The sequence below is a fragment of the Lithobates pipiens genome, unplaced genomic scaffold, assembly GCF_037356315.1.
Source record: "Lithobates pipiens isolate NorthernLeopardFrog02 unplaced genomic scaffold, aLitPip1_a1.2 Scaffold_8, whole genome shotgun sequence".
In the NCBI taxonomy this organism is placed as follows: Eukaryota; Metazoa; Chordata; class Amphibia; order Anura; family Ranidae; genus Lithobates; species Lithobates pipiens.
Genome location: NW_027507903.1, coordinates 3,821,327 through 3,844,005, shown reverse-complemented (window position 1 = coordinate 3,844,005; position 22,679 = coordinate 3,821,327). Strand labels below are relative to the sequence as shown.

The 22,679-nt window shown below is 47.6% G+C and overlaps 1 protein-coding gene across 1 annotated transcript in view; it reads left to right on the top strand.

The window, feature by feature from the left end:
• Nucleotides 1-22,679, top strand: part of SPG11 (SPG11 vesicle trafficking associated, spatacsin) — a gene marked incomplete in the record, with an annotated part of 178,052 nt that overhangs the window by 7,816 nt on the left and 147,557 nt on the right. The window contains 2 exon segments of the mRNA XM_077471981.1: nucleotides 2,750-2,916; nucleotides 2,919-2,949. Of these exon segments, the coding sequence (XP_077328107.1) occupies nucleotides 2,757-2,916; nucleotides 2,919-2,949 (191 nt within the window).

The following is a 22,679-nucleotide window of genomic DNA, read 5'->3' as shown; positions in this document are numbered from 1 at the left end:
TGGTGAGGCTGCACTGATTGCAATGGTGAGGCTGCACTGATTGCAATGGTGAGGCTGCATTGATTGCAATGGTGAGGCTGCATTGTGGCAATGGTGAGGTTGCACTGATTGCAATGGTGAGGCTGCACTGATTGCAATGGTGAGGCTGCACTGATTGCAATGGTGAGGCTGCACTGATTGCAATGGTGAGGCTGCACTGATTGCAATGGTGAGGCTGCACTGATTGCAATGGTGAGGCTGCATTGATTGCAATGGTGAGGCTGCATTGATTGCAATGGTGAGGCTGCATTGTGGCAATGGTGAGGTTGCACTGATTGCAATGGTGAGGCTGCACTGATTGCAATGGTGAGGCTGCACTGTGGCAATGGTGAGGCTGCACTGTGGCAATGGTGAGGCTGCACTGTGGCAATGGTGAGGCTGCACTGATTGCAATGGTGAGGCTGCACTGATTGCAATGGTGAGGCTGCACTGATTGCAATGGTGAGACTGCATTGATTTCAATGGTGAGGCTGCACTGATTGCAATGGTGAGGCTGCACTGATTGCAATGGTGAGGCTGCACTGATTGCAATGGTGAGGCTGCACTGATTGCAATGGTGAGGCTGCATTGATTGCAATGGTGATGAGACTGCATTGATTTCAATGGTGAGGCTGCACTGATTGCAATGGTGAGGCTGCCTTGACTTCAATGCTGAGGCTGCATTGATTGCAATGGTGAGGCTGCACTGATTGCAATGGTGAGGCTGCACTGATTGCAATGGTGAGGCTGCACTGATTGCAATGGTGAGGCTGCACTTATTGCAATGGTGAGGCTGCACTGATTGCAATGGTGAGGCTGCACTGATTGCAATGGTGAGGCTGCATTGATTGCAATGATGAGGCTGCATTGATTGCAATGGTGATGAGACTGCATTGATTTCAATGGTGAGGCTGCACTGATTGCAATGGTGAGGCTGCACTGATTGCAATGGTGAGGCTGCCTTGATTTCAATGCTGAGGTTGCATTGATTGCAATGGTGAGGCTGCACTGATTGCAATGGTGAGGCTGCACTGATTGCAATGGTGAGGCTGAACTGATTGCAATGGTGAGGCTGCATTGATTGCAATGGTGAGGCTGCATTGATTGCAATGGTGAGGCTGCATTGATTGCAATGATGAGGCTGCATTGATTGCAATGGTGAGGCTGCACTGATTGCAATGGTGAGACTGCATTCATGGCAATGGTGAGACTGCATTCATGGCAATGGTGAGGCTGCATTTATGGCAATGGTGAGGCTGCACTGATTGCAATGGTGAGGCTGCACTGATTGCAATGGTGAGGCTGCACTGATTGCAATGGTGAGGCTGCACTGATTGCAATGGTGAGGCTGCACTGATTGCAATGGTGAGGCTGCACTGATTGCAATGGTGAGGCTGCACTGATTGCAATGGTGAGGCTGCACTGATTGCAATGGTGAGGCTGCACTGATTGCAATGGTGAGGCTGCACTGATTGCAATGGTGAGGCTGCACTGATTGCAATGGTGAGGCTGCACTGATTGCAATGGTGAGGCTGCACTGATTGCAATGGTGAGGCTGCACTGATTGCAATGGTGAGGCTGCACTGATTGCAATGGTGAGGCTGCATTGATTGCAATGGTGAGGCTGCATTGATTGCAATGGTGAGACTGCACTGATTGCAATGGTGAGGCTGCATTGATTGCAATGGTGAGGCTGCATTGATTGCAATGGTGAGGCTGCATTGATTGCAATGGTGAGGCTGCATTGATTGCAATGGTGAGGCTGCATTGATTGCAATGGTGAGGCTGCATTGATTGCAATGGTGAGACTGCATTGATTGCAATGGTGAGACTGCATTGATTGCAATGGTGATGAGACTGCATTGATTTCAATGGTGAGGCTGCACTGATTGCAATGGTGAGGCTGCCTTGATTTCAATGCTGAGGCTGCATTGATTGCAATGGTGAGACTGCATTCATGGCAATGGTGAGGCTGCATTTATGGCAATGGTGAGGCTGCACTGATTGCAATGGTGAGGCTGCACTGATTGCAATGGTGAGGCTGCACTGATTGCAATGGTGAGGCTGCATTCGTGGCAATGGTGAGGCTGCATTCGTGGCAATGGTTAGGCTGCATTCATCGCAATGGTGAGACTGCATTCATGGCAATGGTGAGACTGCATTCATGGGCACTGACCCTTATTATGCTTCACAGTTCTGTAATGAAAATGTAAGTTTTTTCCTGAAACTTCCCTCTTAACTGGCCCTCTTTGTAAAAAGTTTGGACACCCCTGGCCTAAACAGATGAAGAAAATTTTTTTTTTTTTTTTTATTGGGTGTGTTTTGGAGCAGAAAGTAAAAAATATAGTTTTTATTTGTTTTTTCAAAATTGTCGCTCCTTTTTTAAATTTTTTTGTTTATAGGACAAAAAATTAAAATCGCAGAGGTGATCAAATGGCACCCAAAGAAAGCTCTATTTGTGGGGGGGCATTGATTTTATTTGGGTACAGCGTCGCACGACCGCGCAATTGTCAGTTAAAGTAACGCAGTGCTGTTTCGCAAAAACATGGCCTGGTCACGAAGAGGGGAGGGGGTAAAACCTTCCGGGGGCTGAAGTGGTTAAAGAACATGGATGATCAAGAAAAGAGTATGCGGTTCAATCAATCAATCAATCAATCAATCAAGTAACAATTGATTAATGGCATGTCAATGATGAGCAGGACACTGACACACGTTTACATTCCTATTGCAGCTGTAAGATGGAACTTCGCGTCCTCCTGGACCCGGGAATAACTCCGCAGGATTGGCCGGAACCCCCGCGCAGAGTCGCCTTGCTTAGGAACAAAAATCTATCCCTGTGCAGCCTTCTGCCACAAGGCAGTCTACACCTCACCGTATTCACCACCGGGGCCCCCCGGGGGTTCACACACATCTGGACGGACCCTTCGTACAGTAAGAGACCTCTTTTATTCAATTCACAGGGCTGATCTTAAAGGGTAACTCCACTTTTATTGACAACCCCTCCCCCTCTCTGGCTGATCTCTGTACATTGCAGGGATTGTAACAAACTTTGTAGCCGATTCCTACCTTTTGTTATTCTGAAGAAATAGCTGTTTGTTTCTCTGTGTCCATGTGCTGAGTGAATGTGAACGACTTGATCGTTATCAATCAGCTGCTGCACCTGCAGGGTGTTCTATCGGATAGTGTCCTCTGTCGAGAAATGCCCGAGCCGCAATGCGCATGCGCAGTACAGAACGGCACTCCCAGATGATTTCACGATCGGCTGTCATGACGGCACATGCGCAAAGGGCGCTATCCGATAGAAGACTGTTATCAGATGGTGCCTCGCTCTTGCGTGTTCAGTTTGGTGAAGGGCGGGTTTTAACCGATGCACGCCGATATACGTCGGCACAATGGCAGCGGTGGGCAAATGGGCGTACCTGTACGTCTCCTTTAAGAGGCGGGGCTAGCGTCCGGCACGAGGCGGGGCTAGCGTCCGGCACGTGCAATGGGACAATGCGCATGCGCAGTACGGAACGGCACTCCCAGATGATTTCACGATCGGCTGTCATGACGGCACATGCGCAGAGGGCGCTATCCGATAGAAGACTGTTATCAGATTGTGCCTCGCTCTTGCGTGTTCAGTTTGGTGAAGGGCGGGTTTTAACCACTTGCCGACCTCTGCGCGCCGATATACGTCGGCACAATGGCAGCGGTGGGCAAATGGGCGTACCTGTACGTCTCCCTTTTAAGAGGCGGGGCTAGCGCCCGGCGCGTGCAGTGTGACCGTGCCTGCGGGACCGGCAGACTCGATGTCCGCCGGTCTCCCGGCGATCATGTCACGGAGCCGCAGAATGGGGACGTGCCTATGTAAACAAGGCATTTCCCCCGTTCTGCCTTATGTCATGACAGAGATCTACCGCTCCCTGTCATCGGGAGCAGTGATCGATGTCATGTCAGTGGTAGCCCATCCCCCCCCCCCTACAGCTAGAATCACTACCTAGGACACACTTAACCCTTCATCGCCCCCTAGTGTTTAACCCCTTCCTTGCCAGTGTCATTTACACAGTAATCAATGCATTTTACTGATCGCTGTATAAATGACAATGGTGCAAAAATGGCGCCAAAAGTGTCCAATATGTCTGCCATAATGTCGCAGTTATGATAAAAATCGCTGATCGCCGCCATTACTAGTAAAAACATTTATTTAAAAAATGCCATAAAACCACCCCCTATTTTTTAGACACTATAACTTTTGCGCAAACCAATCAATAAACGCTTATTGCATTTTTTTTTTTTTTTTTTTTTTTTTTAACCGAAAATATGTAGAAGAATACGTATCGGCCTAAACTGAGGAAAAAAAAATCTTTTTTATTATATTTTTTGGAGGGTATTTATTATAGCAAAAAGTAAAAAATATTGCTTTTTTTTTTTCAAAATTGTCGCTCTTTTTTTGTTTATAGCGCAAAAAATAAAAACCGCAGAGGTTATCAAATACCACCAAAAGAAAGCTCTATTTGTGGGGAAATAAAGGCGTCAATTTTGTTTGGGAGCCACGTCGCACGACCGCGCGATTGTCAGTTAAAGCGACGCAGTGCCGAATCGCAAAAAGTGCTCTGGTCAGGAAGGGGGTAATATCTTCCGGGAGCTGAAGTGGTTAACCTGTTTGATGAACGGGCTCAGTTATGCAAAGGGACAATGTTATTCCCTCCACTCTCCTATTTTTCCAAACCCGCTCTGCTACTCTGCTAAATACGCCCTGCAAACCACTGAACACCCGCCCATCAACAACCCCCCCCCCCCCCCGCCCTTCAGCACACTCGGCACGCCCCGCAAGCGCCAGGATCGGGGAGTAACATTGTCCCTATTGCAGTACTGAACCCGTCCATCAACAGATTAAAACCCGCCCTTCACCAAACTGAACACGCCCCCCCCGCAAGCACGAGGCACAATCTCATAATAACAGTGTACTATGGGATAGTGCCCTCTGCGCATGCGCCGTCACAACAGCTAATCGTGAAATCAGCTGGAGTGCCGTTCTGTACTGCGCAGCGCGGCTCGGGCATTTCTCGAAAGAGGGCAAAATCCGATGGAACACAGGGGCTCTAATTAGGAAAGTGGCAGGGTCTGCATCCCTTTAAAACCTGATTTGCCTTTGGGAGTATCTCTTCAAAAATGACATTGTTGTTGGAGATGCCCAAAATCTGACTTGTATCTTAGTGCAGACTTCTGGAAAAATCAGTGAGCCAATCACACAAGCAGGAAATTACATATCTGGGGGGGGGGGGGGGGGGGGGGGGGGAGGGTTGGGCGGCAGTGGTCTGTATACCATCTGTGTACAGAGCGCCTCCAGGTGGCCATATTGCATTTCACAGAAGATTACAGCGGCTGCAGATTCAAAAGGAAAGGGCATTTTTAATAACATTCAATTACAATATGACTTGTGTAACAATTGTATACGCTGTATTATTATTATTATTATTATTATTCAGGATTTATATAGCGCCAGCAATTTACGCAGCGCTTTACAATATAAAAAGGAGACAATACAGTTACAATACAATAAAATGCAAGAGGATTAAGAGGGCCCTGCTCAGAAGAGCTTACAATCTAATAATTTTATTATTATTATTTTTTTATTTGCAAAATTTTTTTTGTTACACTTTAAAAAAAATTAAACAGGTATAATAATGAAGAATCTCACTTTCAGATGAACTGTTTAGGCCCCTTTCACACTGGGGCGGTATTCAGGCGTTACAGCGCTAAAAATAGCGCCTGTGTAGCGCCTGAAAAAAACCGGCCCCTTTCACTCCAGTGTGAAAGCGGAGGGCTTTCACACTGGAGCGATGCGCTGGCAGGACGGTGAAAAAAGTCCTGCTAGCCGCATCTTTGGAGCGGTGAAGGAGCGGTGTATTCACCGCTCCTAAACCGCTCCTACCCATTGAAATCAATGGGACACCGCGGTAATACCGCCGGCAAAGCGCGGCTGCAGCGGCGCTTTGTGGGCGGGTTTTAACCCTTTTTCGGCCGCTAGCGGGGGTTAAAACCACCCGCTAGCGCCCGCAGACCGCCGCTAAAACTACGGTAAAGCGCCGCTAAAAATAGCGGCACTTTACCGCCGACGCCGCTCCCGCCCCAGTGTGAAAGCAGCCTTAATGAAACAGGTAAAACGTATTCCCTGTACAAAAAAAATAATAATAATAATAATTCTATGTACCGTATTTATCGGTGTATAACACGCACTTTTTTCCCCCTAAAATTGGGGGAAATCGGGGGTGCGTGTTATACGCCGATCCCCCGCTGTTTCTATACCCTTGTCTTGCTTTCTGCGGCTTTTTGGGTATTTTCGCCTATTTTTGGCCATCCTCGGCCGTTCTCGGCGGCTTTCGGAAAAGCCGAAAATAGCCGAGAGCGGCCGATTGCAGCCGAAAATACCCGAAAACCGCCGAGAACTACCGAGCGCCGCCGAGATACACAGGACACCCGCTCTGTTTCTCGGCGGCGCAATTTTTAAACTGCAAACACACTAACGAGGCTAGTGTCGGCACAATGGCAGCGGTGGGCAAATGGGCGTACCTGTACGTCTCCTTTAAGAGGCGGGCTAGCGCCTGGCAAGGCTGCAATAGAAGGCTGCAAATTACTGGCAAGGCTGCAATAGAAGGCTGCAAATGACTGGCAAGGCTGCAATAGAAGGCTGCAAATGACTGGCAAGACTGCAATAGAAGGCTGCAAATGACTGGCAAGGCTGCAATAGAAGGCTGCAAATGACTGGCAAGGCTGCATATGACTGGCAAGGCTGCAATAGAAGGCTGCAAATGACTGGCAAGGCTGCAAATGACTGGCAAGGCTGCAATAGAAGGCTGCAAATGACTGGCAAGGCTGCATATGACTGGCAAGGCTGCAATAGAAGGCTGCAAATGACTGGCAAGGCTGCAAATGACTGGCAAGGCTGCAATAGAAGGCTACATATGACTGGCAAGGCTGCAAATGACTGACAAGGCTGCATTGGTGGGCATTTAAATGTACGTTTTTTTTCCTTAAACTTCCCTCCTAAAAGTTTTTTCGTTTAAATTCCCTCCTAAACTTGGGGTGCGTGTTATACGCCGGTGAGTGTTATACACCGATAAATACGGTAACTGGTCGGTGACTGAGGGGTTGATTTACTAAAACTGGAGAATGCAAAATCTGGTGTAACTCTGCATGGTGGCCAATCAGCTTCCAGGTTTTATTCTTTAAAGTTTAGCCTAACAAGCTCGACGCTGATTGGCTACCACGTGCAGCTGCACCAGATTTTGCACTCTCCAGTTTTAGCAAATGAGCCTCAGTGTTCCTAAACATGCTTCTTCTGTTGCTTTTCTTTTAAAATAGGGGAAAAAACATACAAAGGGTGTTTCCGCCAAAAAGCTGATATGAAAGAGGAACTACGGTCATGCAAAAAAAAAACAAAAAAAAAAACAAGTACAAATACTGTATATCTGCTGACTTTTAACCACTTCACGCTAGCAAATGACTTGGAAACCCCAAACATTAAATATATATTTTTTGGCAGAGACCCTAGAGAATAAAACTGCGATAATTTTTTGTCATAAGGTATTTGCGCAGCAGTTTTTCAAATGCAATAAAAAAAAAATACACTTTAAAGTGTTTGTTAACCTAAAAAAAAATTGGATCCTGTTCCCTTAAAGAATGTTATACAGCAGAGTGTCATTTGCCCCCCCCCGTATCACCTGAAATACCTGGCTGATCCTGCCTGGTTCTGCCCTCTCCCTGTAAACTGAGCACGCTATATCATGACTGCTGAGCCCCGACACCGTGGTCAGTTCACGTGCCTCCATCATTTTCTGCTCTGTCTTCTCTGTTCTCCACCCACCTCCCCTCCCTTCCCTGTCAGCTTGTACCAGTGTCCGCCCCCCCCCCCCCCCCCGGTATCACCTGAAATACCTGGCTGATCCTGCCTGGTTCTGCCCTCTCCCTGTAGACTGAGCACGCTATATCATGACTGCTGAGCCCCGACACCGTGGTCAGTTCACGTGCCTCCGTCATTTTCTGCTCTGTCTTCTCTGTTCTCCACCCACCTCCCCTCCCTTCCCTGTCAGCTTGTACCAGTGTCCCCCCCCCCCCCCCCGGTATCACCTGAAATACCTGGCTGATCCTGCCTGGTTCTGCCCTCTCCCTGTAGACTGAGCACGCTATATCATGACTGCTGAGCCCCGACACCGTGGTCAGTTCACGTGCCTCCGTCATTTTCTGCTCTGTCTTCTCTGTTCTCCACCCACCTCCCCTCCCTGCCTGTCAGCTTGTACCAGTGCCTGTCCCCCCCGCCACCCCCCCCCCCCCTTACCTTCCTGCTGATATCATAACGTTTATTGTTGATACTACAATCCTCTGTTATAATGAATGCTGTGCCGCACCGTATGTGTTTTCTAAAGAAAAATCTTCCCGACAAATACGTCTCGGCTCCGCTCACTTTGCTGTCAGACCTGGTGAGGAGAGAGACGGCCGATAAAAAAATCTGCCAATAAATACCTTATTTTATAGCACCGATCGGCAGTCACATGACCGGCTGTCTCTCTCCTCCTCTCCTCCTCCCGGCTGACGTCAGCGGGGGTTTCTCGGCTCCGCCCGCTTTGCTGTCAGACCTGGTGAGGAGAGAGACGGCCGGTCACGTGACTGTCGATCGGCACTATAAAATAAGGTATTTTTTTTTTTTTTAGAAAACACATACAGTGGGGCACAGCATTTATTACAGCAGAGGGGATTGTAGTAACAACAATAAGTGGGTTAAAAACGACTTTAATGAATTTTAAATGGGGAAAAAACACAATATAATACTCAATTTTTGGTAAAATATAAACGATGATGTTACGCCGAGTAAATAGATACCTAACATTTCTCGCTTTAAAATTGCGCACGCTTGTGGAATGACGACAAACTACGATACCTAAAAAAATCTCCATAAACATTGCTTAAATTTTAATATTTTTTTTACAGGTTAATAATTTCAAGCTATAGAGGAGGTCTAGCACTAGAATTATTGCTCTTGCTAAAGCGTTTGCGGCGATACCACACATGTGCGGTGCGAACACCATTTACATATGCGTGTGCGGCTTTCATACGCGTTTGTTTCTGTGCGTGAGCACAGAGGGATAGGGGTGATTTTATTTTTTCATTTTACACTGTCCTTTTAATTCACTTGTAAACATCCCTTGTAATAGAAATAAGGGTGACAGGTCCTCTTTATGGAGAGATCTCGAGTCTATAAGACCCCAAATCTCTCCTTTTACCTTTTGAAAGCAAAAGACATTTTTTATTTTATTTTTTTGCTTAAAAAAACAAAACAAAAACTTTCGCCCAAGACTGGAAGTGAAGTCATGACGGCACTCTGGTCCTCCTAGATCAGGGGTAGGGATTCTATTTGGCTGGGAGAGCCATGAACGCCACATATTTTAAAATGTAATTCCGTGAGAGCCGTACAATATGTTTAAAACTAAATACAAGTAAATGTGAGCGTTTTATGTAAGACCAACACTTTTAAAGTACAATAAGTCTCTGAATTAAACAATCAGGTGTTCTTTATGAAGAGATAAATCACACAATCCACATCTCCCCCCCCACTGTAATATCTACGTCTCCCCCCACTGTAATATCTACGTCTCCCCCCCACTGTAATATCCACGTCTCCCCCCCACTGTAATATCCACGTCTCCCCCCCACTGTAATATCCACGTCTCCCCCCCACTGTAATATCCACGTCCCCCCCCACTGTAATATCTACATCGTCTCCCCCACTGTAATATCTACATCGTCTCCCCCACTGTAATATCTACGTCATCTCCCCCACTGTAATATCTACGTCTCCCCCCACTGTAATATCCACGTCATCTCCCCTCACTGTAATATCCACGTCATCTCCCCCACTGTAATATCCACGTCATCTCCCCCACTGTAATATCTACGTCTCCCTCCACTGTAATATCCACGTCTCCCCCCTCCACTGTAATATCAACGTCTCCCCCCCCACTGTAATATCTACGTCTCCCCCCACTGTAATATCTACGTCTCCCCCCACTGTAATATCCACGTCGTCTCCCCTCACTGTAATATCCACGTCGTCTCCCCTCACTGTAATATCCACGTCTCCCCCCACTGTAATATCCACGTCTCCCCCCCACTGTAATATCCACGTCATCTCCCCCCACTGTAATATCCACGTCATCTCCCCCCACTGTAATATCCACGTCATCTCCCCCCACTGTAATATCCACGTCATCTCCCCCCACTGTAATATCCACGTCATCTCCCCCCACTGTAATATCCACGTCATCTCCCCCCACTGTAATATCCTCGTCATCTCCCCCACTGTAATATCCACGTCTCCCCCCACTGTAATATCCACGTCTCCCCCCACTGTAATATCCACGTCGTCTCCCCTCACTGTATTATCCACGTCATCTCCCCCACTGTATTATCCACGTCATCTCCCCCACTGTATTATCCACGTCATCTCCCCACTGTATTATCCACGTCATCTCCCTCACTGTATTATCCACGTCTCCCCCCAATGTAATATCCACGTCATCTCCCCCCACTGTATTATCCACGTCATCTCCCCCCACTGTATTATCCACGTCATCTCCCCCACTGTGATATCTATGTCGTCTCCCCCACTGTAATATCCACGTCTCCCCCCCACTGTAATATGTCTGACTCTGCTTGCTTACCACTAGCAGACAGATCCAGGAGACGGGTGGTGATGATGACGTCAGCGCGCCTCTCACCTAGGCCGCCGCCGGGTGTACCAAGATGGCCGTGGCTCCGGAGCTAGGCCGAAGCCACGGCCTTTCCTATGGGCTCAATCTGCGGATCGGCACACCACATGATCCGCGGATTGAATTTGCGAGAGCCAGATGTAGCCATCAAAAGAGCTATAGGTTCCCGACCCCTGTCCTAGATCATAGAGGTGAGGAGAGACAATCTGGTCTCTGTTCACCTCTGTGACCAGCCGTGCAAACTGCAGGTTCGTTTCCCGGGCTCACTGGTGTTAACGGTAAGCCAGAGAAAAACACCAGACGATCGTACAACCTCTCTCGCTGCTTCTAAAAAAAAGCGATCCAGTGGCTAATTAGCTGCGTAGACCAATTTCATGAGAAAGAGAATCACCTGCTGAACAAAAAATAAATAAATACTGGCGTTCTGATGATGGCTTCAACCCTGGTACACCACTTGCAAGCCGTGACATATACAGTGGGGAAACGGAAAGTATTCAGACCCCCTTACATTTTTCACTCTTCGTTATATTGCAGCCATTTGCTAAAATCATTTACCGTATATACTCGAGTATAGGCCGACCCGAATATAAGCCGAGGCCCCCAATTTACCCCCAAAAAACTGGCAAACTTATTGACTCGTGTATAAGCCGAGGGTGAGACATGCCTGTCCATCCCTGTGTGTGTGTCCGTCCATCCCTGTGTGTCCGTCCATCCCTGTGTGTCCGTCCATCCCTGTGTGTCCGTCCATCCCTGTGTGTCCGTCCATCCATCCCTGTGTGTGTGTGTGTCCATCCATCCATCCATCCCTGTGTGTGTGTGTCTCCATCCATCCATCCATCCCTGTGTGTGTGTGTCTCCATCCATCCATCCATCCATCCATCCCTGTGTGTGTGTGTCTCCATCCATCCATCCATCCCTGTGTGTGTGTGTCTCCATCCATCCATCCATCCCTGTGTGTGTGTGTCTCCATCCATCCATCCATGTTTGTGTATGTGTGTGTGTGTGTGTGTGTGTGTCCAGCCTACCTGTGTCCCGAGCCTTTGTCCCGAGCCTCCGTCCCGTGCCTTGCCTCCTTGCCTCCGTCCCGTGCCGTGCCTTGCCGCCGTGCCTTGCCTCCGTCCCGTGTCGTGTCGTGCCTTGCCTTGCCTCCGTCCCGTCCCGTCCCGTGCCGTGCCTTGCCTTGCCTCCGTCCCGTGCCCTCTTCGTCGGCGCCTCGGCGGCCATTGTAAAATTCAAAAGCCTCCGCCTTCGCCTGTGATAGGCGGAACACTGAATTTCCCAGCAGCCTGTGTTCCGCCTATCACGGACATCGTATCATCCTCGTCCGTAGTACGAGGATGATACGATGTCCGTGATAGGCGGAACACAGGCTGCTGGGAAATTCAGTGTTCCGCCTATCACAGGCGAAGGCGGAGCCGGAGGCGCGGCTTTTGAATGATAGAATGGCCGCTGTCTGTCTGCTCGACACGCTGATCAAGCGGGCAGACAGCGATGACTCGAGTATAAGCCGAGGGGGGCACTTTCAGCCTCAAAAAAGAGGCTGAAAATCTCGGCTTATACTCGAGTATATACGGTAAGTTCATTTTTTTGGTTTCCTCATTAATGTACACACCGCACCCCATATTGACAGAAAAACACAGAATTGCTGACATTTTTGCAGATTTATTAACCACTTCAATACAGGGCACTTAAACACCTTCCTGCCCAGACCAATTTAGAGCTTTCAGCGCTGTCGCACTTTGAATGACAATTGCGCGGTCACGCTACACTGTACTCAAATTAAATTTGTATCATTTTTTCCCCACAAATAGAGCTTTCTTTTGGTGGTATTTGATCACCTCTACGGTTTTTATTTTTTGCGCTACAAATAAAAAAATACCGAAAATTTTGAAAAAAAAAATGTTTTTCTTTGTTTCAGTTTCAAAACTTTGTAAATAAGTACGTTTTCTCCTTCACTGATGGGCACTGATGGGGCTACACTGATGGGCACTGATAAGGCGGCACTGATGGGCACCAATGATGTGGCACCAATGAAGTGGCACTGATGAGGTGGCATTGATGGACACTGATATGTGGCACTGATAGGCGGCACGGATGGGCGACACGGATGGACACTGATAGGTGGCACAAATTGGCACTGATAGCTGGCACGGATGGGCATGGATAGGCGGCACAGATGGGCATGGATAGGCGGCACAGATGGGCATGGGTGGGCACTGATAGGCGGCACAGGTGGGCACTGATAGGCAGCACAGGTGGGCACTGATAGGCGGCACAGGTGGGCACTCATAGGCGGCATTGGTGTTATACTGTACTAATGGATGCCAATCAGTGCCAAACAATAATGCATGCCAATCAGTGATGCCCATTGTGGGCACTGATTGGCATCCATTATGGGCACTGATTGGCATCCATTGTGCTGACTGGCATCCCTGGTGGTCTAGGGAAGATTACCTTTTTCTGGGCATCCCTGGTGGTCTGGTGGCGTCCCTGGTGGTCCAGTGTGGGCATCCTCGGGGGGGGCTGTGCTGATAATCGATCAGCACAGCCCCCCCCTGTCAGAGGAGCAGCCGATCGGCTCTCCTCTACTCGCGTCTGACAGACGCGAGTGAGGGAAAGCCGATCACCGGCTCTTCCTATTTACACTGTGATCAGCCGTGATTGGACACGGCTGATCACGTTTTAAAGAGTCTCCGTCGGAGACTCTTTACCGAGATCGTAGTTGCCGGGTGTCAGACTGACACCCCGCAACAACGATCGCCGCGATGCGCGCCCCCGGGGGGCGCGCAGCGGCTCATAATCCTGATCACGTCATATGACGTCCGATCAGGATTATGAAACCACTTTGCCACCGTCAATTGTCTATAGGGCGGGCGGCAAGTGGTTAAAAAAGAAAAACTGAAATATCACATGGTCCCAAGTATTCAGAACCTTTGCTGTGACACTCATATATTTAACTCAGGTGCTGTCCATTTCTTCTGATCATCCTTGAGATTTTTTTTTTTTATATATTCTTTATTTATCTTTTTAGTACATTATTCAGATATGTTTTTACAATTCTTGCGGATGAGAATATTTTTTTTAATTTATTTCACAAACCGTAGGCTACTTCCGCCTCTCCTTTTAAGAAATACATTTAAAACCCCTCAACCCCCCTCCACCCCCCTTGGGCAAAGAAAAAAAAAAAAAAAGAAGGAGGAGAAGTGCCCCCCCCTCTCCTCCTATACCCTTCGTCCTTCGTCCCCCTCCTTGTCACCTTCTCCTATTTAATCAGACATGGTAATTCCCACTCTCTAAGAATGTCAGCCATTTTTGCCACTTTCCTTGAATTTCATTTTCTATCTCCTGGGTTTTATTGATCCCATCTTCGATCCGCCTAATCTGCTCCACCCTCTTCACCCACTCCAGAATTGTCGGCTCCTGCGGGTCTCCCCAATGATTCGGTATTAAGGCTTTGGCTGCATTCAAGAGATAAGGGACAAGTGTAGCTTTGTACTGCCTTACTCCCATGTCTGTATCGTGGAACAGGCAAGCCCATGGACATGTCCTAATCCTCCTTCCGGTTATCAGAAAAATATTTTGAATTATTTTATCCCAGAAAGATCTTATTTTCGGGCACTCCCACCATATATGTTTAAACGATCCTTGTTTCTTACATTCCCTCCAGCACATCGCTTCCTCACCAGTTCCTAGCTTCTGCATTCTAGTGGGTGTCATATACCATCTTGCTATTAATTTATATGCCATTTCATGGGTTCGTGCGTCTTTCGCTAGTGCGTATGTCATTTTCAATATTTTCCTTCTGTGTTCGTCATTTCTAAGTGTCCCTAATTCCCCTTCCCATTTTCTTACATATTCCGGTAACTCCCCCTCACCCTCACCTCGTAATATTTTATATAATTTGGAAACCCTTTTCACTATACAGTGTGCATCTTTAACCACTACAGATCTGCGCTATTGCCAAATGACGGCATCAGCGCGGACCTACATTTCCGGGACTACGTCTATTGACGTCGTCCCGGATACGAGCGGCCTGCGCGCCCCCTGAGGGGCGCGCGCGGCGCGCTCTGTGATCGGCGAGTCCGTGAGACTCGCCTGATCACCGATCCGTGCAAGGGGTCGATCCCGACCCCTTATCACGTGATCAGCTGTCAGCCAATGACAGCTGATCATGTGATAGAACGGAGCCGGTAATCGGCTATTATTCCTCAGCGCGAGGAGAGAAAAAAAAAGCCGATCACCGGCGGCCGTGATCGGGACATCAGTCCCGATCACGGCCAGCAATACAGCTGACCACCTGCCCCCTGCCAGTGCCCACCTGCCCACCACCGTGCCATCCTGAATAAAAGTAAGTGTACCCCATCAGTGCCCCCCATCAGTGCCCATAGTGCCCACAGTGCCACCTACAGTGCCACCCACAATGCCACCCACAGTGCCATCCAGCAGTGCCACCAACAGTGCCACCCACAGTGCCCACAATCTGCCTCAAAGGTGCTGCGACCCAGTGCCGCCCATCAGTGCCCAGCAGTGCCGCCCATCAGTGCCCAGCAGTGCCACCTATCAGAGCCACCTATCAGTGCCACCTATCAGTGCCCATCAGTCCCATCTATCAGTGGTACCTATCAGTGCCCATCCGTGCCACCCATCCGTGCCACTTATCCGTGCCACCCATCCATGCCATCTTATCTGTGCCCATCTTTGCCCATCAGTGCCGCCTTATCTGTGCCCATCGGTGCCGCCTTATCTGTGCCTATTAGTGCCGCCTTAACTATGCCTATCAGTGCCCACCAGTGCAGCCCATCAGTGCCCACCAATGCAGCCCATCAGTGCCCACCAATGCAGCCATCAGTGCCGCCTAATCAGCGCACTTCAATGAAGGAGAAAAATGACCCGTTTGCAAAATTTTATAACAAACTATTAAAACATGATTTTTTATTTTTTATTTTTTTGCATCTTTTTTTGTTTGTTTAGCAAAAAATAAAACTCCGAGCTGTAACTAAATACCACCAAAAGAAAGCTCTATTTGTGGGGAAAAAATGATAAAAATTTCATTTGGGTACAGTGTTGTATGCCCGCGCAATTGTCATTCAAAGTGCATCAGCGCTGAAAGCTGAAAATTGGTCTGGGACTGAGGGGGGTTTAAGTGCCCAGTAAGCAAGTGGTTAAATAATTTTTCTAGTGGCCTTAACTCCTTCAATCCTCGTAGAGGCTGTGGGAGCCCTTGTGTAAAATGTACTATTTGGGTATATCTCCATCTATCTAATGTTCTATGTCCCCCATTCTTGTGTGATTTCCCTAAACGTTACAATCCTATTCCCTTTAATCACCTCTCCTAATGTGATTTCTGCTTTCTGTGCCCATCTACTATAATACAACCGCTCTTCCATTCCTGGTAAAAAAATATTTTGTGTCAAGTAGTGACATAAGTGGGGAATTGTATGTCCAGTTATGTGACTTATTTATTTTATCCCATATTCTAAGTGTGTGTCTTGTGATTATACTAGTACCTATTCCTAAATTACGCATCTGGGCTGGGATCCAAATCATTTTAGCTAAATCCGTCCCACTTAATCTTGTTTCAAGCTCCGCCCAGCTCTTCTCCTTTAAGTTATGGATCCAGTCAGCTATCCTAGATAGCATTGTGGCCTCATAATATTTGTTGAAGTCTGGGAGACCCACTCCTCCTTCTTCCTTTTCCCTCGCAAGGACCTTGTATGCGATACGTGCTTTTTTTGGGTGCCATATATATGTGAGGACTAAGGATTTTAATTTTCTAAGAAAACTTCCCGGGAGGGGGATGGGGATCATTTTGAAAAGTATATAGTACTGTAGGTAATATGAACATTTTTATTACATTCACCCTTCCTATCCAGGATATTCCTTTGTGTTTCATGTTTTTCAATTGGGCTTTAATTTTATTGAGCAGGGGAATATAATTAGCTTCAAATAAATTCGCTCTCTTTGCTGTCAATTTTATCCCCAAATAGCTCAACTCCCCTCCACTCCATCTAAAAGGTAAACTAGCTGCCAACTCTCTTTGCTCCGCTTCCCTTATGTTTAGATTTAGTATTTCTGTTTTGGACAAATTAACTTTGAAATTTGATAGTCGCCCATACTGTTCCATTTCCTTCACTGCCGCCGGGATCGATATTCTGGGGTATGTAATATATAGTAGCAGATCATCTGCAAATGCAGAGACCTTATGCTCTCTTCCTCCCACCTCAATTCCCCGTAAATCCCGATTTCCCCGGATCGCTGCCAGTAACGGCTCCAGGGCAATCACAAAGAGAATCGGGGATAGTGGGCATCCCTGTCTCGTCCCGTTGAACAATTCAAGGGGGCGGGACAGGGAGCCGTTCACCTTAATCTTTGCTGTCGGTTTATTATAAAGGGCTTTAACCCACTTCATCATTCTATCGCCCAAACCCATGTGTTCTAAGGTCTCATTTATGAACTCCCAATCTGTTCTGTCAAAGGCTTTCTCAGCGTCTACCGACAATAACAGAGTGGGAGTTTCTCTTCTAGATGTTTCTTGTATCAACATAATTGATTTCAAAGAGTTGTCTCTCCCTTCTCGTCCCCGAAAGAATCCCACCTAAACGGTGTGTATCCTCTCGGGGAGGAGGGTTTTCAATCGCTCGGCCAAAATTTTCGCATAGATTTTCACGTCCGTATTCAACAAAGATATCGGCCTATAGCTTTCCAATGCTGCGGGGTCTTTCCCTTCCTTTAAAATCAATGTGATATGGGCGAGCAGGGCCTCTTCACGAAAGGCCCCCCCTTCCCCCACCTCATTGAAATATTCACATAGCTTGGGTGCCAAAAACTTTTGAAATTTCTTGTAGTATAAAATAGAGTAACCGTCGGGACCCGGGCTTCCCCCTAGAGCTGTGTCTTTAATTGCCTTTTCCACTTCCATACCTGAGATCGGGGCCTCTAATTCCTGCCTCTCGTCCCATGTAATTTTTGGCAGGTCGAGCTTTTCTAGATATTCCCTGATTGCTTCTTTCCTCCCCCCTTCCTTCCTTCTTATACCTATATTGTATAGGGCGCTGAAATATGAGTGGAAGTTCTCTGCAATCTCCGGTGTAGCGGATTTCATCTCACCCTTTTTGTCTCTGATCTTCGGTATATAGGTCCTATTTTTCTGTTCTTTTATTCTTCTTGCTAGCCACTTGCTTGACCTATTCCCCCATAGGTATCTCTCTCTATTTATTTTATGGAAAGCCGTTCTCCTCTCCTGCTCTAATACTTCTGCTAGCTCTCTTTTTTTCTTCAATAATTCCTGGGTGTCTTGCAGCCCTCTAGGTCTAGTCATTTGTTCAAGGTCCTCTATTTCTTTATACAGCTGGGCTTTCTCCTTTTCCCTAGCTCTCTTCTTCCCTGCGCCAATTCCTATTAACATCCCTCTGATGACTGCCTTATGTGTCTCCCAGATAGTAGCCTTTGAATATTCTCCTGTGTCGTTTACTTCGAAAAAATCCTTTAATTCCTGCAGAATTTTTGTGCTTACTTCCTGGTCTTGAATGAGAGAGTCGTTCAATTTCCAGGCACTTCCTGTCCCCATATGGCCCTGTATTTCTAGTTGGATTTTCACCGGGGCATGGTCGGAAAGAGTGATTGATTTAATTTCTGATTTTTTTATATTGGCCATTAGTTGTTGTCCTACGAATGTATAATCCAATCTTGTGAAGGTTTTATGGACCGAGGAGAAGTGAGTGTAATCCCGTTCTTTCTGATGGTTAACTCTCCAAACATCTTGGAGCTGGGCGTTACTCAGTGCTTTGTTTATTTTTCTATACCGCTGTTCAGCCCCCCGTGTACCCCCTCCCGAGGAGTCCAACTTCGGGTCTAAACACCAGTTTAAATCGCCTGCTAGGATTACCATACCCTTTCTAAATTCCTCCAGTTTGTTTAATACTCTCAATAGAAATTTCTCTTGGTTTCTATTTGGTGTATATACATTAACAATGGTACATTGCATATTTCCCAGGTTACCCTTTAAAAATAAGTATCTCCCCTCTGGGTCCGTCAGTCGTTCCTCTATTTCAAATCTTACTGATTTGTCAAAACCAATGGCTACCCCTCTGGAGTGCGCAGAGGGAGAGTCTCCATAGAACCACATTGGGAATTGGGATGATGTCATTTTTATCCCTGAGTTACTAGTAATATATGTTTCTTGGAGGCAGATGATATTTCCACCCATAAATTGGAGTTCTTTATTAATCTTGTATCTTTTTTCGTTAGTGTTTAGTCCCCTCACATTATATGTTACCACATTAATCAGGACCATTAAGAATTATTCTATTATTTGACACATGTCGACCCAGTGGAGGCTTTCCTATTCGGGTGACCAAGGAGGGCGTGAAGGACGTAAAAGAAAAAAAAAAAAAGAAAACCCCAGGAAAAACCCCTTAGTTTCTCCATTATTTGCCCTTTCTCCTCTGCGTAGTGGAACCTGGCTATTACATCCCGTGTGGCATCTTTACTTACTACCCCCCTAATTGCAGTCCTATGGACCCTATCAAACTTTATACTTTCAGTGGACTCCTTTTGTAACAACGGGTTAAAGACCTGCTGTACTGTTTTTCCCAACTCCGTGGCACCGTATTTTTCGGGGATACCTTTAATACGTACATTCTTCCTCCTACTCCTATTTTCTTGGTCTTCTAATTTGTATAGGAGGGACCTATTTGTTCTCTGGAGATTCTGTACCTGATCCGCTATCTCGTCTATCCTAAGCTCCTGGTTGTCCATTCTATCTTCAATCTCTTCTACCCTCTCCAGTACACGACCTATATCTGCACGCACTCCCGCTATCTCTATCTTTAGGGCCCCCTCCATTTTTGCGAACATTTCCCCCAGCATCTCTTTTATCAGAGTAGTTTCAACTTGGGGACGTGATCGCAAGGTCCCTTCCTCGTGCGCAGGCTCTCCTATTGCTCTCTCCTCCTCTTCCTCCCTTTGGCCTCTGCCAGAGCTTTGTATTGTGGGGCTTATCCCTTTCATCTCCCCACTTTTAGCCCCATCCACTTTAGCTCCTTTACCATCCCCTCCCAACTTCTGTCTACTCAGGCCTGACCTCCTACCCACTTCTTGCTTTGGACTTTCCTGCCCCTCCTCTAGCGTACTGGAGTTAGTGCTGTTACTTGCCATGTATCTCTGAATCCCTCCGGGACTAGGTACAGGAGGGGCACTTTTACCTGCTTTTGCCTTCCCCCTCATTCTTTCCCCCTTATTTTTCTTTCCAGAACTATTTCTATTACTGTCCCACCTTTCTATAACCTAGGCGTCCCTTCAGAGTGACACGTATAGACCCCTAAGATCCACCCGTGTCCCTTTTACACATGCATGTACAGCAATGCAAATATAACCTTCGATGTACTCATTCAACAAATTAAAGATAAGGGGGGGTAAAAACCCTCCTAGGCAGTCAATCAGTGTGTAGACAAATATCTCCTGAAGAGGTCGGGGGGCCAAAGCAAATCGTCTATTCCAGGGAGTATTGGGACATCAGGATCTTCAAAATTTCTTCAGCTACCAGCCATGTACGTTTCCTTCCTCCTAGGCTGGCAATTGTTTGTTGTCCCTACCCTCAGTGCCTCTGCCTTTGGCTCAATAGGTAAAATAAAGTCCTTCCTTAATGTGGGCACAGCTCCCTCTCCGGTCCCAACTTTAATCGTGCTACTTCTTTGGAGTGACACAGGTGATTAAATACTCTTCTCAGACAGAGTTATGGGTGGACAAACAAAAAAAAAAAAAAAGAAAAGAAAAAAGAAAAAACCAACAAAAAGAAAGAGAGAAAATCCTCTAAGTCCAGGCCTAGAAATGCGATGTTAGGGAGGCCCTCTAATCCACGAAGGGCCGGGGAGAATGCAAATGCTCTGGCTCCCTGCTTTAGTGTACCCGGGGGCCGCTTCCTTGTAATTGCCGCAGTCCTTCTTTCTTTCCCCTATTAAACATATGGAGTACCCTTACTCTTGGGGTTAAGTCCAGTCGGGATGTAATTTGGACCCTTCAAGGTGCGTAAACAGAGGCTAGTATACGCCGGTAATCGCCTGGGACAGCTTATTTATTATCAGGGCTGGCTACAGTCTTTGGCTTTATTGCTTATTGCTTATTGCTTGATATATCCGGACCACATAGGTATGTGTGGCGCATATAGAGATAGCAGTATACTGAGAATAACAATACCTTCAAGCAGCCTGTGGGGGATATGACACCTTCTCCCTTCTTACTAGCTTACTTAGGTCAGTCAGATTGACTATATTCCATCAGCGTTCCCACACGCTATCTCTATGGTATTCGTCCGTTTATTATAGCCCTTTTCAGACAGTCTATTCACTTCATACGCCTAGCCATTCCCCCCTTCCCCGTCCGGTACCTTTCCTCTGCAATGTTGTCCTCTGCAGCTTAGCTCCACCGGCTCCTGGCTCCGCTCCGCCGCTCTTCTACTCACTCAGCGGGGCTCCCAATCACGTCTGAGTCCAGCGGGATACAACCTTGCCGTTCAACTGTCCCGTTCTCCGGGCGACTGGTTCCTGTGTCGCTCACTCCTTCGCCCGCCCGCCGGGTTGTTCCGCACTCTCCGCCCTCCTCCACCAACCGGTGGATCCGGGAATGCTAATGCTGGCTCCCGCCGAGTGTGCTACTGCTGGGACCTTCCGAGCGTCTCAGCCTCGGTCTCGCTCTCAGCGTCGGCTACGCTCATCGCGTTCCCCTGCCGCTCATCCTGGGGCTGCGTGGATCCTGGAGGCTAGAGGGGAGGGAGTCGTCCTCAGCACACGCCTACCTCATGGTGCTCCACCCCCGCCCTGATCATCCTTGAGATGACTCTACACCTTCGAGTCCAGCTGTGTGTTGATTATACTGATTGGACTTGATTAGGAAAGCCGTACACCTGGCTATATAAGACTTTACAGCTCACAGTGCATGTCAGAGCAAATGAGAATCATGAGGTCAAGGGAACTGCCTGAAGAGCTCAGAGACAGAATTGTGGCAAGGCACAGATCTGGCCAAGGTTACAAAAACATTTCTGCTGCACTTAAGGTTCCTAAGAGCGCAGTGGCCTCCATAATCCTTAAATGGAAGACGTTTGGGGCAACCAGAACCCTTCCTAGAGCCGGCAGTCCGGCCAAACTGAGCTATCGGGAGAGAAGAGCCTTGGTGAGAGAGGTAAAGAAGAACCCAAAGATCACTGTAGCTGAGCTCCAGAGATGCAGTCGGGAGAAAGTTGTAGAAAGTCAACCATCACTGCAGCCCTCCACCAGTCGGGGCTTTATGGCAGAGCGGCCCAACGGAAGCCTCTCCTCAGTGCAAGGCACATGAAAGCACCGCATGGAGTTTGCTAAAAAAAACACCTGAAGGACTCCAAGATGGTGAGAAATAAGATTCTCTGGTCTGATGAGACCAAGATAGAACTTTTTGGCCTTAATTCTAAGCAGTATGTGTGGAGAAAACCAGGCACTTCTCATCACCTGTCCAATACAGTCCCAACAGTGAAGCATGGTGGTGGCAGCATCATGCTGTGGGGGTGTTTTTCAGCTGCAGGGACAGGACGACTGGTTGCAATAAAGGGAAAGATGAATACGGCCAAGTACAGGGATATCCTGGACAGAAAACCTTCTCCAGAGTGCTCAGGACCTCAGACTGGGCCGAAGGTTTACCTTCCAACAAGACAATGACCCTAAGCACACAGCTAAAATAACGAAGGAGCGGCTTCACAACAACTCCGTGACTGTTCTTGAATGGCTCAGACAGAGCCCCGACTTAAACCCACCTCTGGAGAGACCTAAAATGGCCGCCCACCAACGTTTTCCACCCAACCCGACAGAACTGGAGAGGATCTGCAAGGAGGAATGGCAGAAATCCAGGTGTGAAAAACTTGTTGCATCTTTCCCAAAAAGACTCATG